Source organism: Dicentrarchus labrax, unplaced genomic scaffold (assembly GCF_905237075.1).
Source record: "Dicentrarchus labrax unplaced genomic scaffold, dlabrax2021, whole genome shotgun sequence".
Classification (NCBI taxonomy): Eukaryota; Metazoa; Chordata; class Actinopteri; family Moronidae; genus Dicentrarchus; species Dicentrarchus labrax.
In genome coordinates, this window is record NW_026136707.1 from 26,699,612 (window position 1) to 26,722,230 (window position 22,619).

Consider the following 22,619-nt stretch of genomic DNA (forward strand, 5'->3'; position numbering starts at 1 on the left):
GACTTCATCATTGTTTTCTGTGCCTGTTTTAATTAGTGCTAATAGATGGAACTATTTATTGAGTTCATATGTTTGCCATGGGTCCTAATTTAAATTGTCACACACTATCAGGGGGTTAGGGTTAGGGACCATCCCTGTGTCATTTTGAAGGAGACAGACAGATTTCCTTGTGTGCTGTTTAGTTTTACACAGTTTGTAAATTAACTATAACCTTCAATATTTATTTATTTTTTGATGACATTAATTACATAACTAATAATGTTATGTGAAAAAATAGTTAACATTTTGCTATGATGGCTGTTTTTTTTTTTACAGTAGTTCATTGTTAGGGTCCCTGGGGAGCCCAGTGGGTGGTCCTTGTGTGTTAAATATGTTGGTAGGATGAGGGTTAAATGGAATTTATGGATCTAAAAATGTTAACTTTTGTTGATAAACGACACCACAAGCAGTGGGATCTGTCATCATCTGTACTGAGATCTTCTCTCTCCTGATAAAATACATATTTAGCTTGTCACAAGTGCAAATGAAGCTGCATCCTATGTACAGTAACTGTAGTCTGAGAACCAAACCAAGCCCTGGCTTATTCCACTAAACCCCAAACAGTGGGATCTACTGTAATCTGTGTTTTTTTAATATATTTTAACCTCCAGTGACATACCATTACCTATTTAAACTCTATTTTAATGCTCATTTGACTTGTCACAAATGCAAATCAAACTTCATCCTGCTCACATTAAATGTGTTCCATTAAATCAGTGGGGCACCCAGTAGATATCACTATTAGATAAAGGTCATCTCACTATAGTTATAGAGGAAACATTGATCCTATAGACCATAAGCTGCATTTATTCAGACACGTTTGCCATCCTATACATTTATTTTGGGGCTCACCCACTCTGTAGCATGGACAGTACCACCCCTGTACAGCCAATTATCGCCTCTAGTTCCAAAAATTATACTGGGCTGCATTGCAATGGTAAACCAGTGCAAATGTCCACACTGAACTAACCCCGAATAACGGATTATATTGTGCCTCAGTCCGACCTGAAACCAGGTGTCCTCCGCGGGGGAAGCTGCTGACTCTGTGTCGGTGAGTCCCCTGGTCCGGTGTGTGCCCCCCTGTTGCTTTAAGCAGTGCGTCCTGCCGTCCGACAGGAGGCGTGTCTCCCCTACGGCCGGAGCGCAGCGCTACCAGATGCTGGGGAAGCGATTCGGCTCCTCCATAGAAACAAATCAACTTCTTTTGTGCTGCTCTGGTGACTCTTCCCGGCTCCAGCTCTACCTAGGGTAAGCCCATTCTCTCTAACTTTACATATATTTACATGTTTTTACTGCGCTCCTCTCCGTTTTCTCGCTAGTTACATCTTTTCGGGGACATGTTATATCTTTGGAAAAATGAGGGAGCTTTTTTCACATCGTTTCCAACCGGCAAAACGCGCAGAAAACCGTTACGCACCTCACCGCTCTGGCTTGAAGTTCACCTGTGAGTTTATGGGGGGCAAAGCCGATTTCAACCCGCGCCCTCAGACCGAAAAGAACATTTAAATGTCTCAGAAATAGTCTCAGTTTTGAGGTTTAATAACCCTCGGAGAGCTGTGACCTCCCGTGTCTTTGCCCGACCTCTATTTGGAGACGCTTGTCACCTCTTTCGGGTGCCTCCTCCTCCTTCTGCTCCTCCTCGGGCTGATGCCTTCACTGCGTTGGGGTTGAAAGACATTATGGGGGTCGTTAAATGCTCACCGTGATCCGCTTTATGAATGATCCAAAGATAACGTCTCCATAGTTCACGGGGCCGGATGGGAACTCGCGGAGACAAGCCGCGCATTTAAATTCCACAGTTGATGAGCGCATTAGCTTTAAATCAACTTTATCATCACGCGGCTTCGCCCACTGGAGGGGCTCCGCTCGGCCTATTTAAAAGCCCTTTTCACATGTACAAAGGGGCATTTGTTGGGCTGTGGCTCTGTCTGTAAAAAGAGCTGAATATAAACAAATCCAGATGAGTATGCAGCGGTGCAAACTGGGCTCTTTTCCGCAAAGACTCCATCAGCACCTTTCCGGGCGTTACGCGCGGCTGTTGGAGAACTGCAGCTCCGTGGACTTGATATTAGTTCAGGGCTGCTCTTTCTTATTATGACCTCTATGTGAGTTAAAATGCTGCGCCGGTTTGTTCAGTGCACGCGGAGAGACAAACAAATCTCAGACTGCTTTTTCTTTCAGATCATTAGTCACACATTGGCTCAGGAAACCTACTGACAGCCTCTAAAATGTGCGGATACGATGAAAAGGAAAAAGACACATTCGGAGAAATCAACTTTTCAAAATCAACATTGCATGTTTTGCCAGCTGTGGAGCACAAATTATATCTACTTAATCATGAATAAGAGGTTGGCATCTTCTAAAACCACATCCAGCCTGTGCATACAACTTACATATTAGTTCAAACACTAGTTATCTGGGTGTTGGCCACAGTAAATGAATGTTAATGCAGAAGCAGGCGGTACAGTGAAACAGTATTTAACCTTTAATCTGTATCATGATGTGGATTCGGTCCAAACAGAGAGCCCTGCTGTTAATTAAGGAGGCAAACGAGCAGGAGAAGCTGGCAAATACACTGGAACAGAAGGCTCTTCGGAGCCTCTGTCCATGGTGCTGAAACCTTATCAACGCACTGACTCCTCTATTTAAAACAGAGCTTCTGTCCATGGTGCTGAAACCTTATCAACGCACTGACTCCTCTATTTAAAACAGAGCTTCTGTCCATGGTGCTGAAACCTTATCAACGCACTGACTCCTTTATTTAAAACAGAGTCTCTGTCCATGGTGCTGACTCCCCCAGCTATGGCCTAAATGTTAAGGCGTTTACTTCTTCACAGGCTGTCTTGAATCTTAGTGAGATATTTTATATTACTTTTTGTTATCCTGAAAATATTGTTAATTTCAATTTATCATATATTGCATCAGAGAATAGGTTGCCATCCTTTTTTATTCGCCCCATGTTTAAATCAGCTCGACCTCCACGCATGGAATATTCCCGATCCTGTCTGAGTTATAAAGTTTAGAGAGGGAATCTGTGAGATTTTTGAAATGATGCATCAGATTAACCAAGCAGAATTAGCTTGAAAACATCTGCAGACCTTGGAAATAACACGGCAATATGTGCTTTTATATGGAGATATCCAGTAAAACTAACCCATGTGGTTATACAATCTTTATAGAATTTTCCAATTTATTTACACACTTTACACACACCGACTGTGGCACTTCTTTCAGACCATGGAAGAACGGTCAGTAATTCAGCAGTCAAATAAAAGAGCCGATTCCTGCGATCACAAGTCAGACTACACACATGCAATTGAAATTTGATGTCGATGGTCGGCTCTTATCTAACCGGCTGCACAGTCTCGGGGAAAGTAACAAATTTAAAAAAAAAGTAATAATTCAAAGAAAGACAGAGCATGAGTTGTGGAATACAGAGGCTATTCATCATGTTGAGTGTACGGTGACAGGTGTGCTTCACGGAACCCTCACAAGCTTGAGTGACTCCGATCAAACGCAGGCGATCTTTCTCAAATTCATAGATTGGCTTTTAGGCGGCAGTGCACGGCGGCGACGCTCCGCTGCCAGCGAACCGAACCGCGGAGAAAATCTGAGGGGAAACCGGAGAGCGGCGGCTGGGCTGGCCGCGGGGGGAGCACGACATCAGGGAGAGAGAAGGGGAGGAAGGTGGGGGGGAAGTATGGCAATTTGCGGCATAGATCAAGGGGCGAAGTGTGGTCAGCGGTAGCCGAGAAACATGCCCGATCCACCCCGTGCGCTCTCCCACTACTAGTGTTGGCTCGACGTCAGATGCTGTGCGGCAGTGCAGCAGGAGGAGCTCGGGCTGGCGAGGCTGCCGACACCGCCGCTTTTCGCTCACTCGCACACACTCTTCACTTGGTCACGCTGGATCTCCACAAACCTCACCCCCCTCCTCCTCCTCCTCCTCCTCCTCCTCCAATCTCTGCCCGTGTCTTCTCTCAGCAGATGGATTTCTTCAAGCTCTGCCCTGCCTAACATGGATGCCCAGCCACCTCCACCACCACCACCTCCACCATCATCTTCCTCAGCTGAGTCGGAGGGCTGTTTCTTCTTGGCGCAGTGAGCTGGACACGCAGTGTTTTTTTCTTTTTTTTTCTTTTTTTTTTTTTTCCTCCTTCTTTGGTTGCCCAAATGGATGAGGGGAAACCGCTGCCCAGCCCGCCGGTGGTGATCATGCCGTGATATTGTTGCCTCCTTGCTTTACATTAAAGGGGTAAAAGAGGAAAAAATAATTCTGGGGAATATACCGATTCAGGGAATAAAAATCCTGTGCACCACACAAGCACCATGAAGATTACCTCCCTGCTGATGTTTAATGCCAGAGTCAGGTGCACCGTCAGGCTTCTACTGCTGCTATTACACTGTGTGGGATATTCTCATGGGATGCCACACGTCTTGAGATTCGGTGAGCTGCTTCTTATTACCCCCCTCTCATGTTACCCCTGAAAGTTTAATCGGTGTGTTTTCATCCCCATGAAGCATGTTGCTCTCATCACGACCTGTTGGAGACTCACTTTTCCTCCCTTGTCTCACTTGTGGGAAAAGTTGCTGCTCTGAGTGTTATTTGCAGTGTCACAAGGTTTTTTTTAAATTTGTTTAGGAGCAATATTATGAGGGTAGTGTATCCAAACAGTTGGCACAGACCTGCACTACTACAGTGCAAAGCTGCCAGGAAGAGAAATGAATATGTGAATGATGTCCATAGGGAGGCAGCCTGTAACTTGTTGCTATTTGGAAAGTTTCAAATGTTTAAGGTTTTCAGAGATTAGCACCCCTCACACCACACAATGTCTACTGATAGTGATATTTTCCTGTCAGCCACCTTTCTGTGTGTAGTGTATATTTTTTCATTAGTTCCTATTGTACATTTACATGTAATGGTGATGTGTGTGAAAACATTTATTTATGACAGTAGCTTCACTTTTGTCTGAAGAATGAGGGGCGTCATTTTTCAAAAAATGTCTACATGCCTCGTCCATATTTCAGAGACGTGATGAATATTTTATTCTGCTGTAAGGGGAATTTTTCGGCAACCTTTTGAATCCTTTAAACTCCCCCATTAGGAAAAATAAACACATTTCATCACTATATGGAAACACAGTGTGTCTGCTCCAACACACTGCAGCAACCGGAAATATTCCAACCCAGATATATATATATATATATATATATATCTGTTTCTATAGCTGCATCATTTCATCTTATGGAATTCTAGACCTCTTGTGTATCATTTTGTGCCCATCATGAGGCGGAATGGGTTTGAATAACTCAGTGGTTTTAACACTGGGGACAGCGGTTGGCAACTTGCACCACACAGTGTTGCAACAACCAGAGAATACAGCAGGAAGAAAGAAAAACACTGCAGAAACCAAATTATTAAAATAAAAGCTTTGATTTAATTCATCCTATCAGGCATGTATTTTATCAAAAAAAACATACAGGCACACAAACACACACCACAGTACGGACTCACACACAGAAATACACAGATTGCTACTACTATACGAACTGCACACACATATATTTACATAGATCTTTTGTTAAACAATCCAACCATTCTTGTTTGGTATGGATTGGAAGAAACAGCACTGGCACTATAAATTCCTCAGTAATTAAATCCACATTGTACATTTCTTTAATTCATGAATGCAGATTGATGAGGTGCGAATTGATTTTTCCACTCATGAAGCTGTAAGATCTGAATCAAAGTGCGGATGGACAGATAGGTGAGATCCTGTGAACCTCTGGCCTGCTGGGTGTCAGTACGGACATAGTCTCTTTACATTACAGTGGCTGGCTCACAGTGTGAAGTCATTCAGTCCATGTGTACAGTGCAATGAGGAAAACACCCTGTGCCACATTACATCCCATTTTATGATCGCAGTCTCTCACCACCTATTGACAACAGAAGGCTGAAGCTGAACTGTCTGTTGGACAACATGTCCTGTGATTACATTTATTTCTACCTCTCTTATTTTGCCACTGGATCTTTTATCAGCTACCTACCAGCCTCTTGTGTATTGCCAAATCTGTTCAGCAGGCATTAGTGGGCCTTTGTGTGTGTGTGTGTGTGTGTGTGTGTGTGTGTGTTTAAGGTTTCGTCATGGAATGTGACAGATTGAGGAGCACATCAGCAGCTTATGAGATAAATATCAGTTGAGTTAAAGCTCAGTGTAAGTTAGTTAGCTATGCAGAGAGAACACTGATCAGAATATAAATAAAATAATCTTAAAGGGGCACAGTATATGTCTCAGCGTTCCAGTCATTCCCAACTTCTACAATTCCAACATAGTTTATGGAACCCAGTATGCAGAAATATTCAAATACACTAAAATAACACATTTATACTACAAAAAACTGCATGGGATTAGCCCCAAACTGTATGGGATTAGCATAAAGTGGGCATGTCTGCAAAGGGGAGACTCCATAGAACTCATTTTCATTCGAGGTCAGAGGTCAAGGGGTCCATTGACCCCTTTGAAAATGGCCATTCCATTCCATCGAGAAAATGTAGCCTTTATATAGCCCCCTTCCCGACATGCTAGCACGACACAATTGGATTAGTTCATCTAGTTTCATATGATACCAGTATGTTGACTAGCTTTAGAACTGAGGCCACTATAGCCTCTGAAAGACAGCACAGGGTAGAAGATGTAAGGATATTGGGGTGACACCTGGGTGGCCAATCACATTTCAGGGCTAACCAGATCCACCACAGGCCCCGCCTCTGGAAACGCCCCTGGTAGGTGCACCATGGAGTGCTCTAATGAGTGTATTTTTAAATAAGTAAAGGCCTAATTATCCACTGTCAAAACTGTGCTACTCTAACTCCACCAATTCAATTTTGACTTTGCAAATGGAGCAACTTTGATTCTGAAAAATGACAAATGACCTTGGTATTAATGCAATAATCCCAGCATTAAATTTGGGACTATACATTTGCTTTCTTCAAAATGGGAGCTTTTAAACAGTTCAATTCAATCAGTCGTTTGAAAAATGATGGTGCAAAGGTGATGGACAACTAAACTGGATTTCCATTTTGAAATTCTAGCAAAAGAGAAAAAAAACAGCGGAGAGTAAGAATGCCACAGCTGCAGTTTTTAATCGATCTAACCAGCTACTGTGATAAAAAAAAAGAAGCTTTTTACAGACTCCAAGAGGTCTCTTTTAAAAGACCTCGGGAGCAGAGATGTATACGGTTAAGACTGTTTTGCAGGGGATAAGGAAATTGAAGCAGCAGAGTTCAGCTGGTGTTCTGTCTGCTGAAAACAGAAGCTCACATGCTGACAACCGCTGACGATAGAAACCACATAACTGAATTTACCCGTGGCCAATTGAAGATAAAACTTGATACAGATCCGCTGTAAGCAGCGATAGACAACCACAGCAACATGTGACCTGCCAAGCTCCGTAACTATGGCTCTAGCCAGCTGAAATGCTAAAAATGTCCTTTTGAGTTTTTGAGGAGTTGAACTGCAGACAGGTAAGGTCAGGAAATTGGATTACTTGTGTGGAGGAGAAGCCATATTCAGGGTCACTGCACAGGAATACAGCAGAATGTATTTCACACATTCACTACATGAGCTGCTGGTGGAAAGCAGATGCTTCACTCTTTTAGAAAAGCAGCATTGACAAAAAAAAGTATAGGTCAAGGAAGTGGTCGAGCTGACAACTGTATGGAAAGTTATGGATTAAATTCAAAATTTTTCATCAGAGCGGCAGAGTCACGGACATCCACGAGGTTTCTTACTTCTAAAGGCAGCCATTTTAAGCAGTAGTTGTGTATCATAATGTCTTAGCTTATACTGGAACTCTATGTCTCTGTGATCTCGGCAGAGCGGAGATTGAATCAGGTGCGTTGGCGCTGGCTGCCTTGGTCGGCATTAGTGTGAAGGTCACCGTCTAATGGGGCAGACGAGCTAAATGTTGCAGGTCGAGGCTAGAAAAACTCCCTCTTTAGAAAAATACCTCGCTCCCTCAGAAGGCTGCCTGTCAATAACTGAACAGAAAAGTTGACATTATCCTCCAGGCTCCGGCCCTCGCCTCCCTGATGACTTGTAAATAAGGAGATTTGCAAAGAAAGGCAAGCTGCTTGGAAACAATGTGTGGTGCGCTAAGCGGATCATCGCGCAATGGAGAGCATTAGGTATGAAATGGGAGGTGATAATCACAGCATCCTTCAATGAACAAGCTCATTTCCATGTTTGTTTTTCCTGTTTATCAATGTAGCTGTAGGTGGAGTTTAATGAGGAAAAACTTACAGCTCTTTCACAGCTCTAAATAACAAAAGGTGACAGAAGCACTAAATGTATATTAATCCACAGCTGAAAATAGTTCCAAACAAATGCACTGTTTTCTCCTGTTTAAGTAATATTTGACAAAAACTCCAGTGGCCAGTTCTTTTAGGAAACTTCTTAAGCCTTTTTAAAAAATAGACCCATATTTAAAGTTTTAAGTCTTCAGTAGGAACCAAATGTCTTGGGGCTGAGAGCCACAGACAGGGTGGAGAAGTCAGAAAGGATTCAGAGACAGACTCAGATATTATTAGAGTTGGCCTTTCCTGCAGTAGTAAGAAAAATACAGCCATCAGCCTTGGACAAAATAAAATCCATAGCAATTTTCTAAGACGGCTATTGCTGGACACACATTCCATGTAAGTCCTCACAGGTAAATTACAAAACTGGTAGTGGTTTTCTCAACAACCCATATGACCAACCAGTATCTTTGGAATTAAGTCCACAGTGCACAATTCTGCAGCCATTGGAAACCCAAATAGACAATAGCCTTCAGAGTGTTAGAAATTAGTTTCAATCCAAATGTAAAATATGTTCATTTACGTTTGTGTAAACATTCCTGATATCGGGTGTGAACTGGGCTTGGAGTTAGGAACCTAAGAGTACTAGTTTGAGGTTAGGTATGGTGGTCAAGGTCATCGAAGCAATATGGGAATTCTTCTTCAGAGGCAAGCACAGACCAAGAACCCATGGTCTATAATAATTCACTGCTAGGCTGGAATTTGCTGGTTTGCTTTAGAGCCCAAAACAGGAAGAGGGCGCTATTCTACAGGCGCAAATAAAGCTAAAGCTGTCAGAGAGTCTGGCAGTGACAGATGGTAGAAGGAGAAAAAGTCTGATGGAAAAATCACTTCCAACATGTTTATCCACTTCAGTACAGACATAGAGGAGGGAGGAGGGAGGAGGAGGGTCCTGGAAACAGCATGTTGTACATACACAGCACCTTTAACTCAGAGAGCACCTGCAGGAACCCATGATAGGCAAGGCTTGAACATCAGTCTTTATGCAAGCCATGTGTGACCAGAAATAGCATCACAGTCGTAATTGAAAAAGTAGCAGACTGCCCAGCTGTCTGATACTGATCCTGAGGGTGGAGTTGGATGAGCAGTGAAGAATAGCCTTTTTTTCAGTCTGAGCAGTCTATTCACCACGGACCCTACTGTACATTTGTCAAAAGGCTGACTTCTGACCTTCTGCGAGACCATACTGTCGTCCTTTTCAGTGATACAGGATAGAGTGTGTGACTGGGTGATGGGTCTCTTCTTCCCCCACTCTGTGTGCCTGTGTGGACTGCATTATCTCCTGGACTGAGCGTACAGTATAATGTGTGTCACATGTGTCTGCAGTGTTGCTCTGAGGCTGCTGTTTGCTGATGATTGTATGGCCTCGATATGAAGTCTACCAGATGGTTTTAAAATTGGTGGGACAGTTTTCTTGGACATCCAAGATGCACTGTGGCACTATGAGCTCACCTCTTGACCAAAAGAAGCTTATTGCAGATATGTTTACATTAATACATATGGCAGCTGATAGGTAACAAGGAAGTGGTACATGTGTTTGGGGGAGTGTGCCATTAGAGAATTTGTTCACCAGACAGTACTGACCAAAAGTTAGCATCTCACTATTTTTTTCATGATTTTGGCAGTTTTATGGTGTATCTTGTTATTTGTTGCATTGTTTTGCATTGGTTTATACTGGCTTATTTTACTGTCAGGAGTAAAATCTTCATAACATATAAAAACTGTTTCATGCCGTCATGCACATACTGAAAGCTTTGATTATTATTGAGTTTTTCTTGGCCCCCACACAATGATACAATATATGAAGGAATCAGTATGTGAATTTTTTATTGTGCAAACTGCAATGTAGTAACTTTTACATTGCTTCCTTTATTATCTGTCCCACTTTCTTTTCGTTCGTATTGCCAATTCTTGTCTTACACAGCTATATATTTTATTCATCAATTTATATGGCTACACCTGTATATGCAGTTATAATTGTCTTTAGTTTGTTCATGTCTATTGTTGTTGTAATTAGTTTCTCAAAACCCCCGGAAAATATGAATCATACAGACAACAGTGGCATAAAGACTTTAAACTTCATTTGCAAGTATTCAGAAAGACAGTTCTTAAATGTTCCATTGCACAAGAAACAACTGAGTTTACAGCTACAGCAGTTGTTTCAGCTGTGCAATGGTATGGCGGTACACTGTAAAATGTCTGTAGATTTTACGATGAAAAACGTATTATTTATGAGACATTTTATAGGAATTTATTTGGAATACAGTAGTTTTTTTTATATTACAGACCATAAATTGTATAGAAAACTTCCATAAGTACTAACAGTACTAATGTCCTTTTACCATAATTGTACCATATTTATATCATATCATATTTTTATTTACAGTAAAGTTCCTAGTTTTTTTTTTTTACAGTGAAAAATTCACATCATATGGGAAATTAAACCTGGTATACCAGTTCATCGGATATATTGCCCAGCAGAACTGTAAATCTTCTGCTTAGTACATCAGTACAGTACAAGAAAAAAAAATAATTAAAGGGATCCTTAAAATATTCCATTATGTGTTCATTTAAAAAACAGCAACAAAAAGAATACTGTGTACCGGCCTTAAAAAGTCCAGTATCAGTCAGGTGAAGCTGTTACCTAAACTTAGTTCTTCCAAAAAAAAAGCAAGAAAGGAAGAGAGAAAAGGAAGAGGACCTGATATCTTCCATCTCTCGCTTTTAAGTTGGGGAAAGTTAAAATGACACATTTGAGCAACAAACACAATTTAGCTAACACCTTTCACCCATTGAAATGATGATGGGAGTTCTGTCCGCTGACAAAATCTGCTTGAAATGTGTCGCCATTCATTTACCTCACATGCTACTTCCAGTGCTGCAGCTAGCTGACTGTGTCATACAGCTGCTAGAGTTGTGCAAGCTGAGTAACGGAACACGAGAAATCTGACCCAAATGCAAAACAGGTAAGGAGGCACACATATCACAAATGACAGAGCACAAAAGCTAACGGGTAGTCAAGCAAGAACAGATCGAGAGCAAGAAGGTCAGTCCAGCATCCAAAGGGACCAACTGAATTCCCACCACCCACACTGAAACGATGCATTATATAAATTTTTTAATTTATTTAATATTAACTTCCCTTGGATTTTATCTTGAACATTGCAAATATCCTATACGTGTCACACTGTGAACTTTCAGATACCTCTGACAGTATTTTGCACATTCTGGTACAGCTCATCACTGATTTATTTGGCCATGTTGTACATACTGCACCTACAGGCAAATTCCTTGTATGTGGAAACCTATTTGGCAATAAACCTGATTTTGATTCTGACCAACGGCAAAATCTACACTGGTAAGGATAACTACACACTGGTTAAACTAATCAGGGTGGGGCAGACATTTAAAACAGACAAAGACAGGAATTAAAGTCACTGACATGAGAGGAGAGGTGAGTATTACAAAATAAAATAGGAAATAACTAAGCTCTTTCAATAAAGCCCACAAACCTGGCCACCTACCTTCCTACCTTACCATTTAACCCTATGGTGTTAAAATACCATAATCATTTGAAATTGTTAAAGATATTGGTGGGGACAGTTCAGTAGCATGTTAACAATGGTTGAGGTTCTGTAAGCAGCTCTGAGTCTACAATAGCTGAGAGAAATTGAATGAACTCTACTCTATTTTACACAAATTCAAAATTGAATGCAGCGCATTTTATTGACTTATAGTGCTGGTTATTTCTTTAGACATCTTGTTTAAATTGCATCATTTCCTTCTCTCTTTAGCTTTGGTTTGTCAGGAGCCCTGCTGTACACAACTGTGCACCAACAGGGACAGAGAAATCTCCGACAAGAGAATGTGACAATAAAAGTAACAATAATAATTTCTATGTTTAACATTTGGGCTGCCGCACTTGCTGGATTGCCCATTATGTTTACTGCCTGTGTTGTCACTCTTCCTAAATTTGTGACGCCATATGGGAGGTAACACTGCCTGCAAAACCCTGCAACGTATCCTCCTTGTATTCTTCCAAGAGGATGATGATGGGATGAACAGCTTTTCCCAATCAGCAGAACATGTTTGCAGAAATTCCAACATGACATGAATGCAGCATCACTTGAACAATGAACAGTTGACCAGCCCACAGCAGTTACCTAATACTGAAAATGTACACTTTCCAGGCAGTGGGTAAATGTAAACGAGCTGTAAGCATGCAGGTTCGCTGCAGTGTGTGTTTAAATAGTTTTTTGTTCTCAGCTGTTAGAGACTGTGTTTCCCCTGTGGGTGTGTATTGAATAGCAGCGTTTTCAGTCAACTGAAGCTACATCATGCTCGCTAGTGAAGTAAGTAAGAGATGAAATCTTCATGCAATCAATAGTCATGATGGAAGGAAAAAAAACATGAAAATAAGGTCTAGGTTGAAAAATGAAGCAGGTTATGGATTATGAATTGCAGTCCTGTCAGAAAGGCTTACATCAAAGCAGATTGGATCATTTATATACAGTATCTGGCTGAAAAGGCTCTGCGGTTGAGCATGATTATAATATGAATCCAAGCAGCGTGTTAAAGATTCAGCAGGGACTGTGGTAAAAACGCTCTGGGGTATAAAAGAAAACCTAGCAGAGATGCCGTACTGAAAAAAACACACACAATGCATGAGGAAGAAGATGCAATTGCAAGTATGTGTTGAGAATTAGTTAGACATTTGGGCAAATATGCCTATTTGCTTCCTTTTGGAGAGTGAGATCAAAAGGTAAATCATGTCTATACTGACAGACACGGAGCTTCAGTCAAGGTTAGCATTGCTTAGCATTAAGACTGGAAGCAGGGGGAACAGCTAGCCTGGCTCTGTCAAAGTGAGAAAATGTACCTATAAACAGCTCTAAATCTCTCTGTGTAACTTGTAGTTACGGAACAGTGCTAATTATTGGTGAACAACAGTTCCAGCCCAGTGGGTCTGTGGTTGTTGTTGACATTTGGATTGAGGTTTGCTCACCTGATTAACTGCAACAATCTGGATGGATGTCTGACAGATCGGAAATTTTGGTTGGTTGGCAGTTTGAATTTTCCACATGGCTGCCATCAAAAGATCTGTTATGAACTCTAGTGAGATTGTTTTAATGATTAAATAATGCAGTAGTATTTTTGTTGTAGCTAACTGTAGTATTGACTGAGACTGTGCTGTGATAGAAATAAAATAGTATAAATTCCTTCTCCCATTCTTTTTTGTGCGGCAATTTTATTTGGTAAATCCTAAATCCTAACCAGGTCTTGTGGCTAATCCTAACCACACTACAACCGTTTCACAACGTTAACCAGGCAAGCTTTCTTTTTAAAGTGTAACTGGATGATTGTTGCTAACAAAACTGCAGAGTCCTGAGCATCCAGAAATGATGCTGGAGGGGAACCTACAGCATCTAATTTTGTTTTTTGTTCAGCAACAAATAGTTTAAACATGCAACGCCTAACATTTTTGTTTTTACTTTTATGTTCATGTAAAGGTTAAACCAATTTAGTGTTGGTAGGTTTACTTGTAGCATTTTCTACCCTGCTTCCAGTCTAAATGCTAAGCTAGGCTAACTACATCCCCAGTCCTATTTTCCCCAAATACTGAACTCCTCCTTTAACGCTAATGCAGAACAGACGGAGGATGGGGGAGTGGATGGAGACATCCTCAGTAGAATGTATGATCCGTGCAGTAAGGGTGTGAGCTGTCGCATTTGAACGAGCCCCTCGTCTTCGTTCGTGATCTAACAATCTTCATATTCTAACTACTCCAGAGCTTTGCCCACACGTGATGCTCCCTTCAGTATGCACTTGATACAGCAGGCAGTGTCAGATCCTCATGCTGAAATGGTTGATTTTCCGGTAATTTGTTTACAGGCTCTACATCTTCCCTACTTGAATTAGTAAGTGTTAGAAGTCAAGGTTACCTGGAGCTAGCGACGAAGCTTTCATTTCAATTAGAGGCATGCTGGTTGAACTATGTTTGACCTCAATCAGAGGAAACTAATCTGATTTGATGGATCCGTGTTGAGGAAGATGTTTTTTTAAAGGGAGGTTAGCTATAAAAGAGGAAATCAATTTCTTGCACTTTCTGTTTTGAATGGGAAAGTATTTGATGCTTGAGTTATCAGCTGGGGCTTGGACACAACAAATTGTTTTTAACAGTTGATAGCTTCCTTTTTCAAATATGATTAATCCAAGTCAATTTCTTTAAAAAAAACAAACAAAAAAAAAAAAAAAACAGAACAAATTCTCTACTCTGAAATATCTTCAAGAAATAAAGCCTTGGGCTGTTGCACAGTAAAGGACATATCACCTTTTACACTCAAATTGGGTTTTTCCTATTTCAGTTTTTATCAACTTCAAAGCCCAAACTGTATTTGAAAATAATCATCCATTAGCACTCTTTTCATTTTTGCAGTCTCTTCCTGTTGTAACATGACCGATATGGAGAACGGAAAAAATCTGCTCTCACTTTCCAGCATATGAGAGAACGTGCACCTATACAAAACCAATAATGCTGAGCACAGGGCTTTTATATATTTAGAATGGAATTCACTGCTGTTCTCCTTCAAGTGCCTTTGTGTTCATTATGCCTTCCTGCAGTGTAAATGTAGTTTATACACTCTGCTACCAGCACTTCTTCCATAAGTAAGTGCTCCGCAAGAGAGGTCCTTTTACTTAAAAATGGTATAAAACAATTTATTGCAAAACGTGTATGCATTTCTATGTAACTCAATTAACAGCGGGCAGTTTCGGGCAAAGGCAAAAGCTGCTTCATGACATTGAGAGGACATCAGTACAACCTTGATCTGTTGCCAAAGCATTTAGCTAACATCTTTGGATGTCATGCTGCAATGATGGCAGGGCGATAAACCTGCTGTAAACCCAGCCCCAGTCCCAGTGGCTTCAAGGATTCATCTGAATAAACAAAATCTCCTCCAAATAGGTTTGACTGACATGGGGGCTTGTTTCCAACCGGTCTGAGAATCAGACTTGTGTTTCTTTACCCACTAAACCTAATTTTTGTTATGTCGATGAGTACAATGTTACCATAACTGATAGTAGTGATGGGCAAAGCAGTTCTGCAATTTAGTAAACTGAATCATTAGAATCAGTCCAAAAGATTTGTAGTCCCACTCACTGAACTGAAACACGGCCCGATCAGTTCAGCTAGATAAGCCAGTGAGCTGAGAGTTAAGGTGGACAAAAAAAAAGTAAGTTGAAAGCTACATACCATATCATATCGAGCACATGTATTTTCGCAACCCTTAATTATTACTTTGACACTTCATGGCATGAGAGGGAGGGAAAAGGACGGGCTTGACTGAGTCAGTGTCTGTCTATCACTATCAAGGCTCATATGGCCTGATGGTGGCGCTAGATAAAAAGTGAAAGGTCATCAAAATTGTTAGAAATAATTTTCTAGGGACCATAAACACTAGGGTTGGGTATTGGGAAGAATCCTCCGATATGATGCATATTACAATACAGGTGTTACAATTCAGTGTATTGTGATATATAAGCAAAGTGATATATTGCAATTTTATTCAAAATAAATGTTTAGGAAGTTCCTGGGATCTGCATTTGTATAACAGTCTCTGTAACATCCAACATCACAGACCTCAGTTAACGTTTACAGCACTGCTATCTAGCATTTGGGAGTTTAACATAAAAAGTCGACATTGGTGATATTTATATTGATATTTTCCCAATTATTTGCCCACAATTCTGGACATCTCTAGACCAAAGGTTTTACCAGTTCCCACTGGAACCCACTGTAGGTAGAAATTAAATAAATGTTAATGCCTTTGAAAGAAAGTCACAGCTAGTGTATATCCTTTATTATGCAGTCCTTGGGAACCTGTCTTCAGCCTGTAGGCATGTTTGCTGAGACGGAAAGAAGTTCAGCAGTTTCACAGAATGGCTACACTCATTGTATTATCCTTCATTGAGGATAACTCAAGCATATGATGTGTCAGTGACTCTTTTTATGCCCTTGGCAGCAGAGCACACATACTACCATGGCAGCACTTCCCCTTCACTTGTTCTTCCAGTTTATGATGATTTCCTACAAAGGAGTGTGGCTTTACTGGCCTTATTTAAACAGACGCAGAGTGCAGTGCTCATGTTTTATAAGGTTGGGGGTCCTCATTGCTTGTTTCCTCCGAACCATATGTAATAGGAAAAATACAGATAACACTGCTGCTTTCTTGTTACTGATAATAGGGATTAACCTTTTATAAACCTCAGTTTAACATTGTTATAAACAGGAAGAATTCCCTGGCATTAGGAAGTCATGTTATGCTTGCAGTGGAATATTGTAAGGAGAAAAGGCAGTTCCTGAATGGGGAAAGCAGCATAGCCATGGAGTTTTATTTTATACTGTACTTGTATAGCGCCTTTCTAGTCTTCTGACCACTCAAAGCGCTTTTACACTACGTGCCACATTCACCCTTTCACACACATTCACTCAGTGATGGCAAAGCCAATTGAATAGAAACTAACTCATTCATTCACATTCACACACCGATGCACGGCATCTGGAGCAATTTTGGGGTTCAGTATCTTGCTCGTGGACACTTCGACATGCAGTGGGAGGAGCCGGGGATCGAACCAACAACCTTACCCAACCCCACCTAACCCTAAATACATATAACATTTGAGTCTGAGGCATTTTGAATACTAAATTTCAAATATATTGCTCCAGTTTCCAAGTCATACATACAATAACTATGCAGTATAAAAATGAAGATCAAAGTCGCAGGTACACATTGTGTACAGAACCATTGCTTGTACTGTCTGTCTCATTCAATGTGACCTCTGTAAAAGGGATACAGACAGTAGAATAGGAAATGCCACCCCACACTGGTCTGGTAGTTGTTCTACTTGCCTAATTTCCTCTCTGGCATGTTCATGTCTACTCATATCTGTGTTATTCTCCATGCTGTTTGTACAAAGCATGAGAAAATGAAATATTTTACTTAAATTACTTTATTTGCCTTAGCGCTGCCAGTCTGAATTATCAGCTTTCTTAAATTGAGTTTAGCAGTGGTGGCTTTGTGAGCATTACACTATGTCTTGGCCCACAGCCAACACACTGCTGGTAAATATATTTAAATCAGTGCTAAGCTGCTTAAAATATTCATATTTCACTCATAACTAGTTTATAGAAATTTGAAACTATCTCAGGCTGGCAAAATCAGTTACATGGATAAAATATATATATCATTTCACATTTTTGGGGGAACAAAGAGAGCAGGAGCTAGTGAGCGGTGGCGAGGCGTTAAGCCCCTGTGCATAGTGTGTGTTTTTCTGATATGGCTGGCTTTAGATGCTCTGTCTCTCCCGGCTGAGAGAGGCAGGAGGACGCATGCCATGTTCCTCTCAGGCTCATGATACCGCTTTGCGTGAAGGCGCTTAACGTGCCACGTCAAATGATTATTCTAAAAGCCGCTTCTCTGCATTCTTCCCTGGGCTTGAAACAGAAAGTATCTGTCCGCTGTTGGTTTTGCCGAATATGGCATGTATGTGGATGTAATTAGCTGAGTCTTAAATGCTGACTGGGCTGGAGCTGGAGGTGACTTACCGTGCGGACTAACAATGATGGAGACGCTTTGTTCCTTCTGTACTGGAACACAGTGAGGACATAAGTGACCAGATCCATTCCCTGTATCACTAACGGTAATACGAACCAGGACATCTCATGACTCACTGTCCTCTGCTATGCTGTATCCTTGTGTTTTGTCCTACACTTGAGTGACTGCACACGAAGGGCTGCATCCTAGCACCATGATGACTGAACTTGAGGGCCATGGCTTAAATAAATGACATTTTCCCAATGCTCTCCTTTGACTGATTCACTGTCACCTCTTCAAATTCAGATCCCGATTCTTCCACAGCAATAACAAGATTTTTTCCATATTCAGTGGGATTCAGTAAGGCTTTTTTTGTGATCTCTGTTGTGGTACCTTTAATCTAGTATTCTTAAAGTGAATGTATAAAATGATGTGGTCTAATTTCTACAACATATACAGTAATATGTCATTTTGATGCAAGAATAAAATTATTTAAAAAGGTCCAGTGTGTAACATTTAGAAATGTAATATAATAGATTATCTCAGCAACTGTTGGATGGATTGTAATGAAGTTGTACAGACATTACTGGTCCCCAGGAAATTAATCCTGAAAACTTCTCTTGATCGCTTGACTTCTCCAACACTGACAAATATCAGATCAATTGTCATGGAAATTGTGTTCAACAGTCATGTTAATTTAATTTCGCCATCTAGCGCCATCATCAGTTTAAAGTTTTTAATTGTCCAATACTTTGGTTTGTGACCAAATAGCTGCAAAACTATTGACCAGCCTTAACTGGGTTTAGTGCTAAGTAGGAAATATTAGCATGGTAACAAGCTAAACTATCATTGTGAACCTCATTAACATTGCATAACAATGTTAAACATCAACATGCTATCACTGTCATTCTGAGCATGTTAACTTGCTGACATTATCATTTAGCTCAAAGCACCACTTTACCTTACAGCCTCATAGAGCCACTAGTGTGGCTGCATGGACTCTTTATCTTGTTTTAAAGGTAGGTGTGAAAAGTTTGTAATATGTTATGGAGGATAGCAACTGCAGTCTGTCCCAGGCACAAACAAATCCAAAAATGGCGGATACAAAATCCAGAGTTTACAGGACAAAGCAGAAAATCCAAATGGGGTAGTAAGTCCAAAAAGACAAACTAGCAATAAAACAAAAAAAACACAAAGTCTAAATACACTGGGTGAGGGGAGGGTAACTAGACACAGGTGAAACTAATCTAAGGGCGGGAAAACAGGAAGTTATGTTACTGAGACAAGGTGACTATTACAAAATAAAACAGGAAATAACTTAACCCAAAACCATAACAGCAGCCAGCTTGTATTCAGTGAAAAGCATCAAAGTGTACTGACCAAAATGGTAGACTTTTCCTTTACCTAAACAGATGACCTAATGCTATGCTGAAAACATAATTTTGGGTGAAAAAAACATGGTATACATGCCTACAGACTCCTGCATAGCAGCTGTGCATGAAGAAAAAAACCCATGGATCTCCAATATGGCTGCCAGAGAGGGCGTTCCATCACCTGAAAACCCTCCATTTCTGTCTCAGTCTCCCAGATGTCTCTATCTTTCCTCCCACTGCCTGGGAGACAGGTGTTTGGAGACCAGAGCTGTATATATTCAAAGTAAAAGCCTCTGATTGAGACTGGCAGAGGAGCCTCTCCAAGTCAATAACTCATTTGGAAGGGGTTATGAATTAGAATGATCTTGCTGAGGGGAAGGTAGACTCCAGCCCATATCCTGCCTCGAGTCACTGAAGAAACTGGAATAATAATCCTCCAGGAAAATCGATGGCAGAATGCAGCGCCACAGGGACAAATACCAGCACCGGCCCCTTTCTGAACCACACAACTCTTATCTGTCAATCGGCTGAATTTCTGCTGATATGCCATAAATCCAATTCCCTAAAATGTCATATTAAAATTTCAGGCCATTTAGAATGGCTTGCGGATGGAGAATGACGGCTTCCCTCTCCCAGGGGCTGGGATTATATGTCAATAATGTCCTCAGTGCCAGGGAGGTTCTTTCATTAGCTTGTATTTAGATTGAAGTGTCATCCATATTATGAGAGCCTGCTGCTGTGTCTCCAAGAGTCTCAGCAGTGTGTGCGTGTTTGCCTGTTTGTACAACAGGCAGGCTTCTCAGCTCTCAACCTTAATAGAGTCGTCAGTCCGATAAGTCAGCAGTGTGATGTGTTGGGAGATACACAGTGTACAGAGTGGCAGTGTTACAATGTAGTGGAGGTTACAGAGACCATCCAAAAAGTGAGACATTATAGGTTTTAGGTCAACCGGTGTTGCTGAAATACCCTCAACTCCAAACCTGTTATATTTACACATTTTCTGTGACAACTTGAAATATTCACAAGCACATAATCCTTTTGGCCCATTGTCACTTCTTACTTGCTACAGAACTGTTAATAAGTTCTGAATGAATGTAGGAACGTGGCGATCATTGACATATAAAAAGATGGATGTTGCGTCTCCACTTCCTCCAACTGTACAAAAATGAAGCCATAATATCCCGGATATGGGCGCGCCACTAGCACTAGCACTTCAAAATCAGTTAGATAAAAAAAACGAATTGTGATACTCTTTTTAAACAGCAGAGGGCGCTCTCTACTTTTGACTTTGCCCATCCTACGTCACTCGCGACTGTAGCTGTATCGAGGTGCAAAGACATGGTGCCCGCAGGTGAAGACTTTAAATCAAGGATGTACCATCCTGTTTAAAATAGGAGGTGTCACAGCTTTTTGCTTCTCTTAGTCAGACAATGAAAATCATAATAAGACAAAAGAGAAGACAGGCGAGAGGTATTTGGTTACAATCCCTACTAATATGTAATCAGTGTTTAGTTTATACAGTAGTATTAAATACATGGCAAGCAAGATGAATACATCAGTTAGTCCAAAATTACCAATCCTATTTTTAGCCATGCTTGTGGCAGCTCTGCTCAATGAGAAATCTTGTAAAAAAAAAAGACCCTCCTTATAACATCCTACCTCAAAATCATTGTGTTTAGACGGTTTCTTGTATCAGATCTAACCCAGTGGTTGTTGTCTGTATGTCGATGGTTACAGTGTAGATCGAACTGCTATTAGACATCCAGCAAGGTTAATCCTCATTTTTCACCGGATTTGTTGTGCAGTGCAGACTGGAACCTGACTGCTGTTGCACAAGCCTTTTTCTTACATTCTGATGAGATATTGAAGCCTAGTGCTGATAATCTGGAGCAGTTCTTGACAGTGGATATAAAAATGTTGCTTGCCCTGTCAGACCTATTTTAGTTACAGTATGTTGCCGCATTTTAAGATCTCATCTATTACTTTGGTGAGCATAACGTTACAGATAGAACCAAAGCTATGATAAGCTTAGTCTCCATTCCTGGTGTTGGAGGCTGTGTTAAGCAGGGTGGACGCTGTGCTGATGTTTTAATGCATTAATATAGTTACAGAACTGTTGACTCTGAGGTTGCCTTTGCCCTCTAGCTGAAGTACCCCACAGCACACAATCATGTTTCCTGGGTCAGTGGAGCGTTTGGTATACGTACCCCTCAGGGTTGCCTTCTCTTTATTTGTGTCATAGTTGGGTTACAGGTCAAATAATTTGAGGACCTATTTGTATGCTTTCTGTATAAAAATACTGCTCTTTGCTGTTCTCTGGCTTCTGATTTTCAAAATCTTTTGAACTTTGTGAAGTGGTTGTCAGTCATGTGTCATCGTAACCATCATAAAAGCAAAGTAAAAACACCTTGTTTCTGGGAAATTTGTCTTATTTTTTGTCTATGCATTTGAAAAGTAATCTGGTTTTTAAGAGAATAAATGTAACTTTGTCTTAATAAGATATTACAGCTATTATTGAATTAGATATAACCAGAAACAAGTTACAACAATGGTTTGCAGAGTATCCCAGCAGAGGAACAAGATTATTTTTATTTATATTTTATAAATTATTTATTACACAACTTCTCAGTTTAAGAGAAAGTAGCCTTGTCCAGTGTTATAAATTAAGCAGCTGTTCATTGTTTTAATAAAAAAAGCTAAAAATAAGAATGCTTCTGGCACCTTCATTTAAGAGAAGGACACTTATTTTTTGCTGAAATTGTTTTTTGCTAACTATTATAACAACATCATAACAACATATCATTGCTCTTAATAAGCACAACTTACTGACAAGATTTGTATGCTAAGTATTCTTAGTATTCATATCAGGCTACATTGGCTCTCCCCATTGGCAGTTTTTTTTTTTGCTCAATACAAGAAAATGTGATTATATTTAAGAATATTTGGACTGTGCACATATAGCTGCCTCCATGTAGTAAAAGAACAACATAAACAAAACAGCACATACTGTACCAGATCACAACCACAAACAATATATAGTGATATACATCCAGCCAATAGTTTCACACTATTCCACTGATCTACAGGTTGCACCAAGCACCAAGAGACACAGCACTGTGCCAAGAAAGGCAGGAAAGAAGACTGCAAGCTAGTAAACATGGACGTAAACAATGGTGCATTAAAAACGCTTTGCAAATCAAATATGAGGCGCCCATTTTCTAATGCATACCAAGCACCAGGTTTCAGGCGTTTCATGCA

General features: G+C 40.7%; 1 protein-coding gene across 5 annotated transcripts in view; it reads left to right on the forward strand.

Annotated features, from left to right (window-relative positions):
* Positions 1-897: 897 nt before the first annotated feature.
* Positions 898-22,619, forward strand: part of grik2 (glutamate receptor, ionotropic, kainate 2) — a 261,749-nt gene continuing 240,027 nt past the window's right edge. Inside the window, exons 1-2 of one of the 5 annotated variants that reach the window (XM_051407269.1) lie at positions 898-1,287; positions 4,024-4,486. In XM_051407269.1, coding sequence (XP_051263229.1) covers positions 4,369-4,486 — 118 coding nt within the window. In that variant the 5' untranslated portion in view covers positions 898-1,287; positions 4,024-4,368. Of the gene's footprint in view, positions 1,288-3,353; positions 4,487-22,619 lie in introns of those variants that run through there. The other 4 variants (XM_051407264.1, XM_051407267.1, XM_051407268.1 and 1 more) reach the window with 4 other exon arrangements.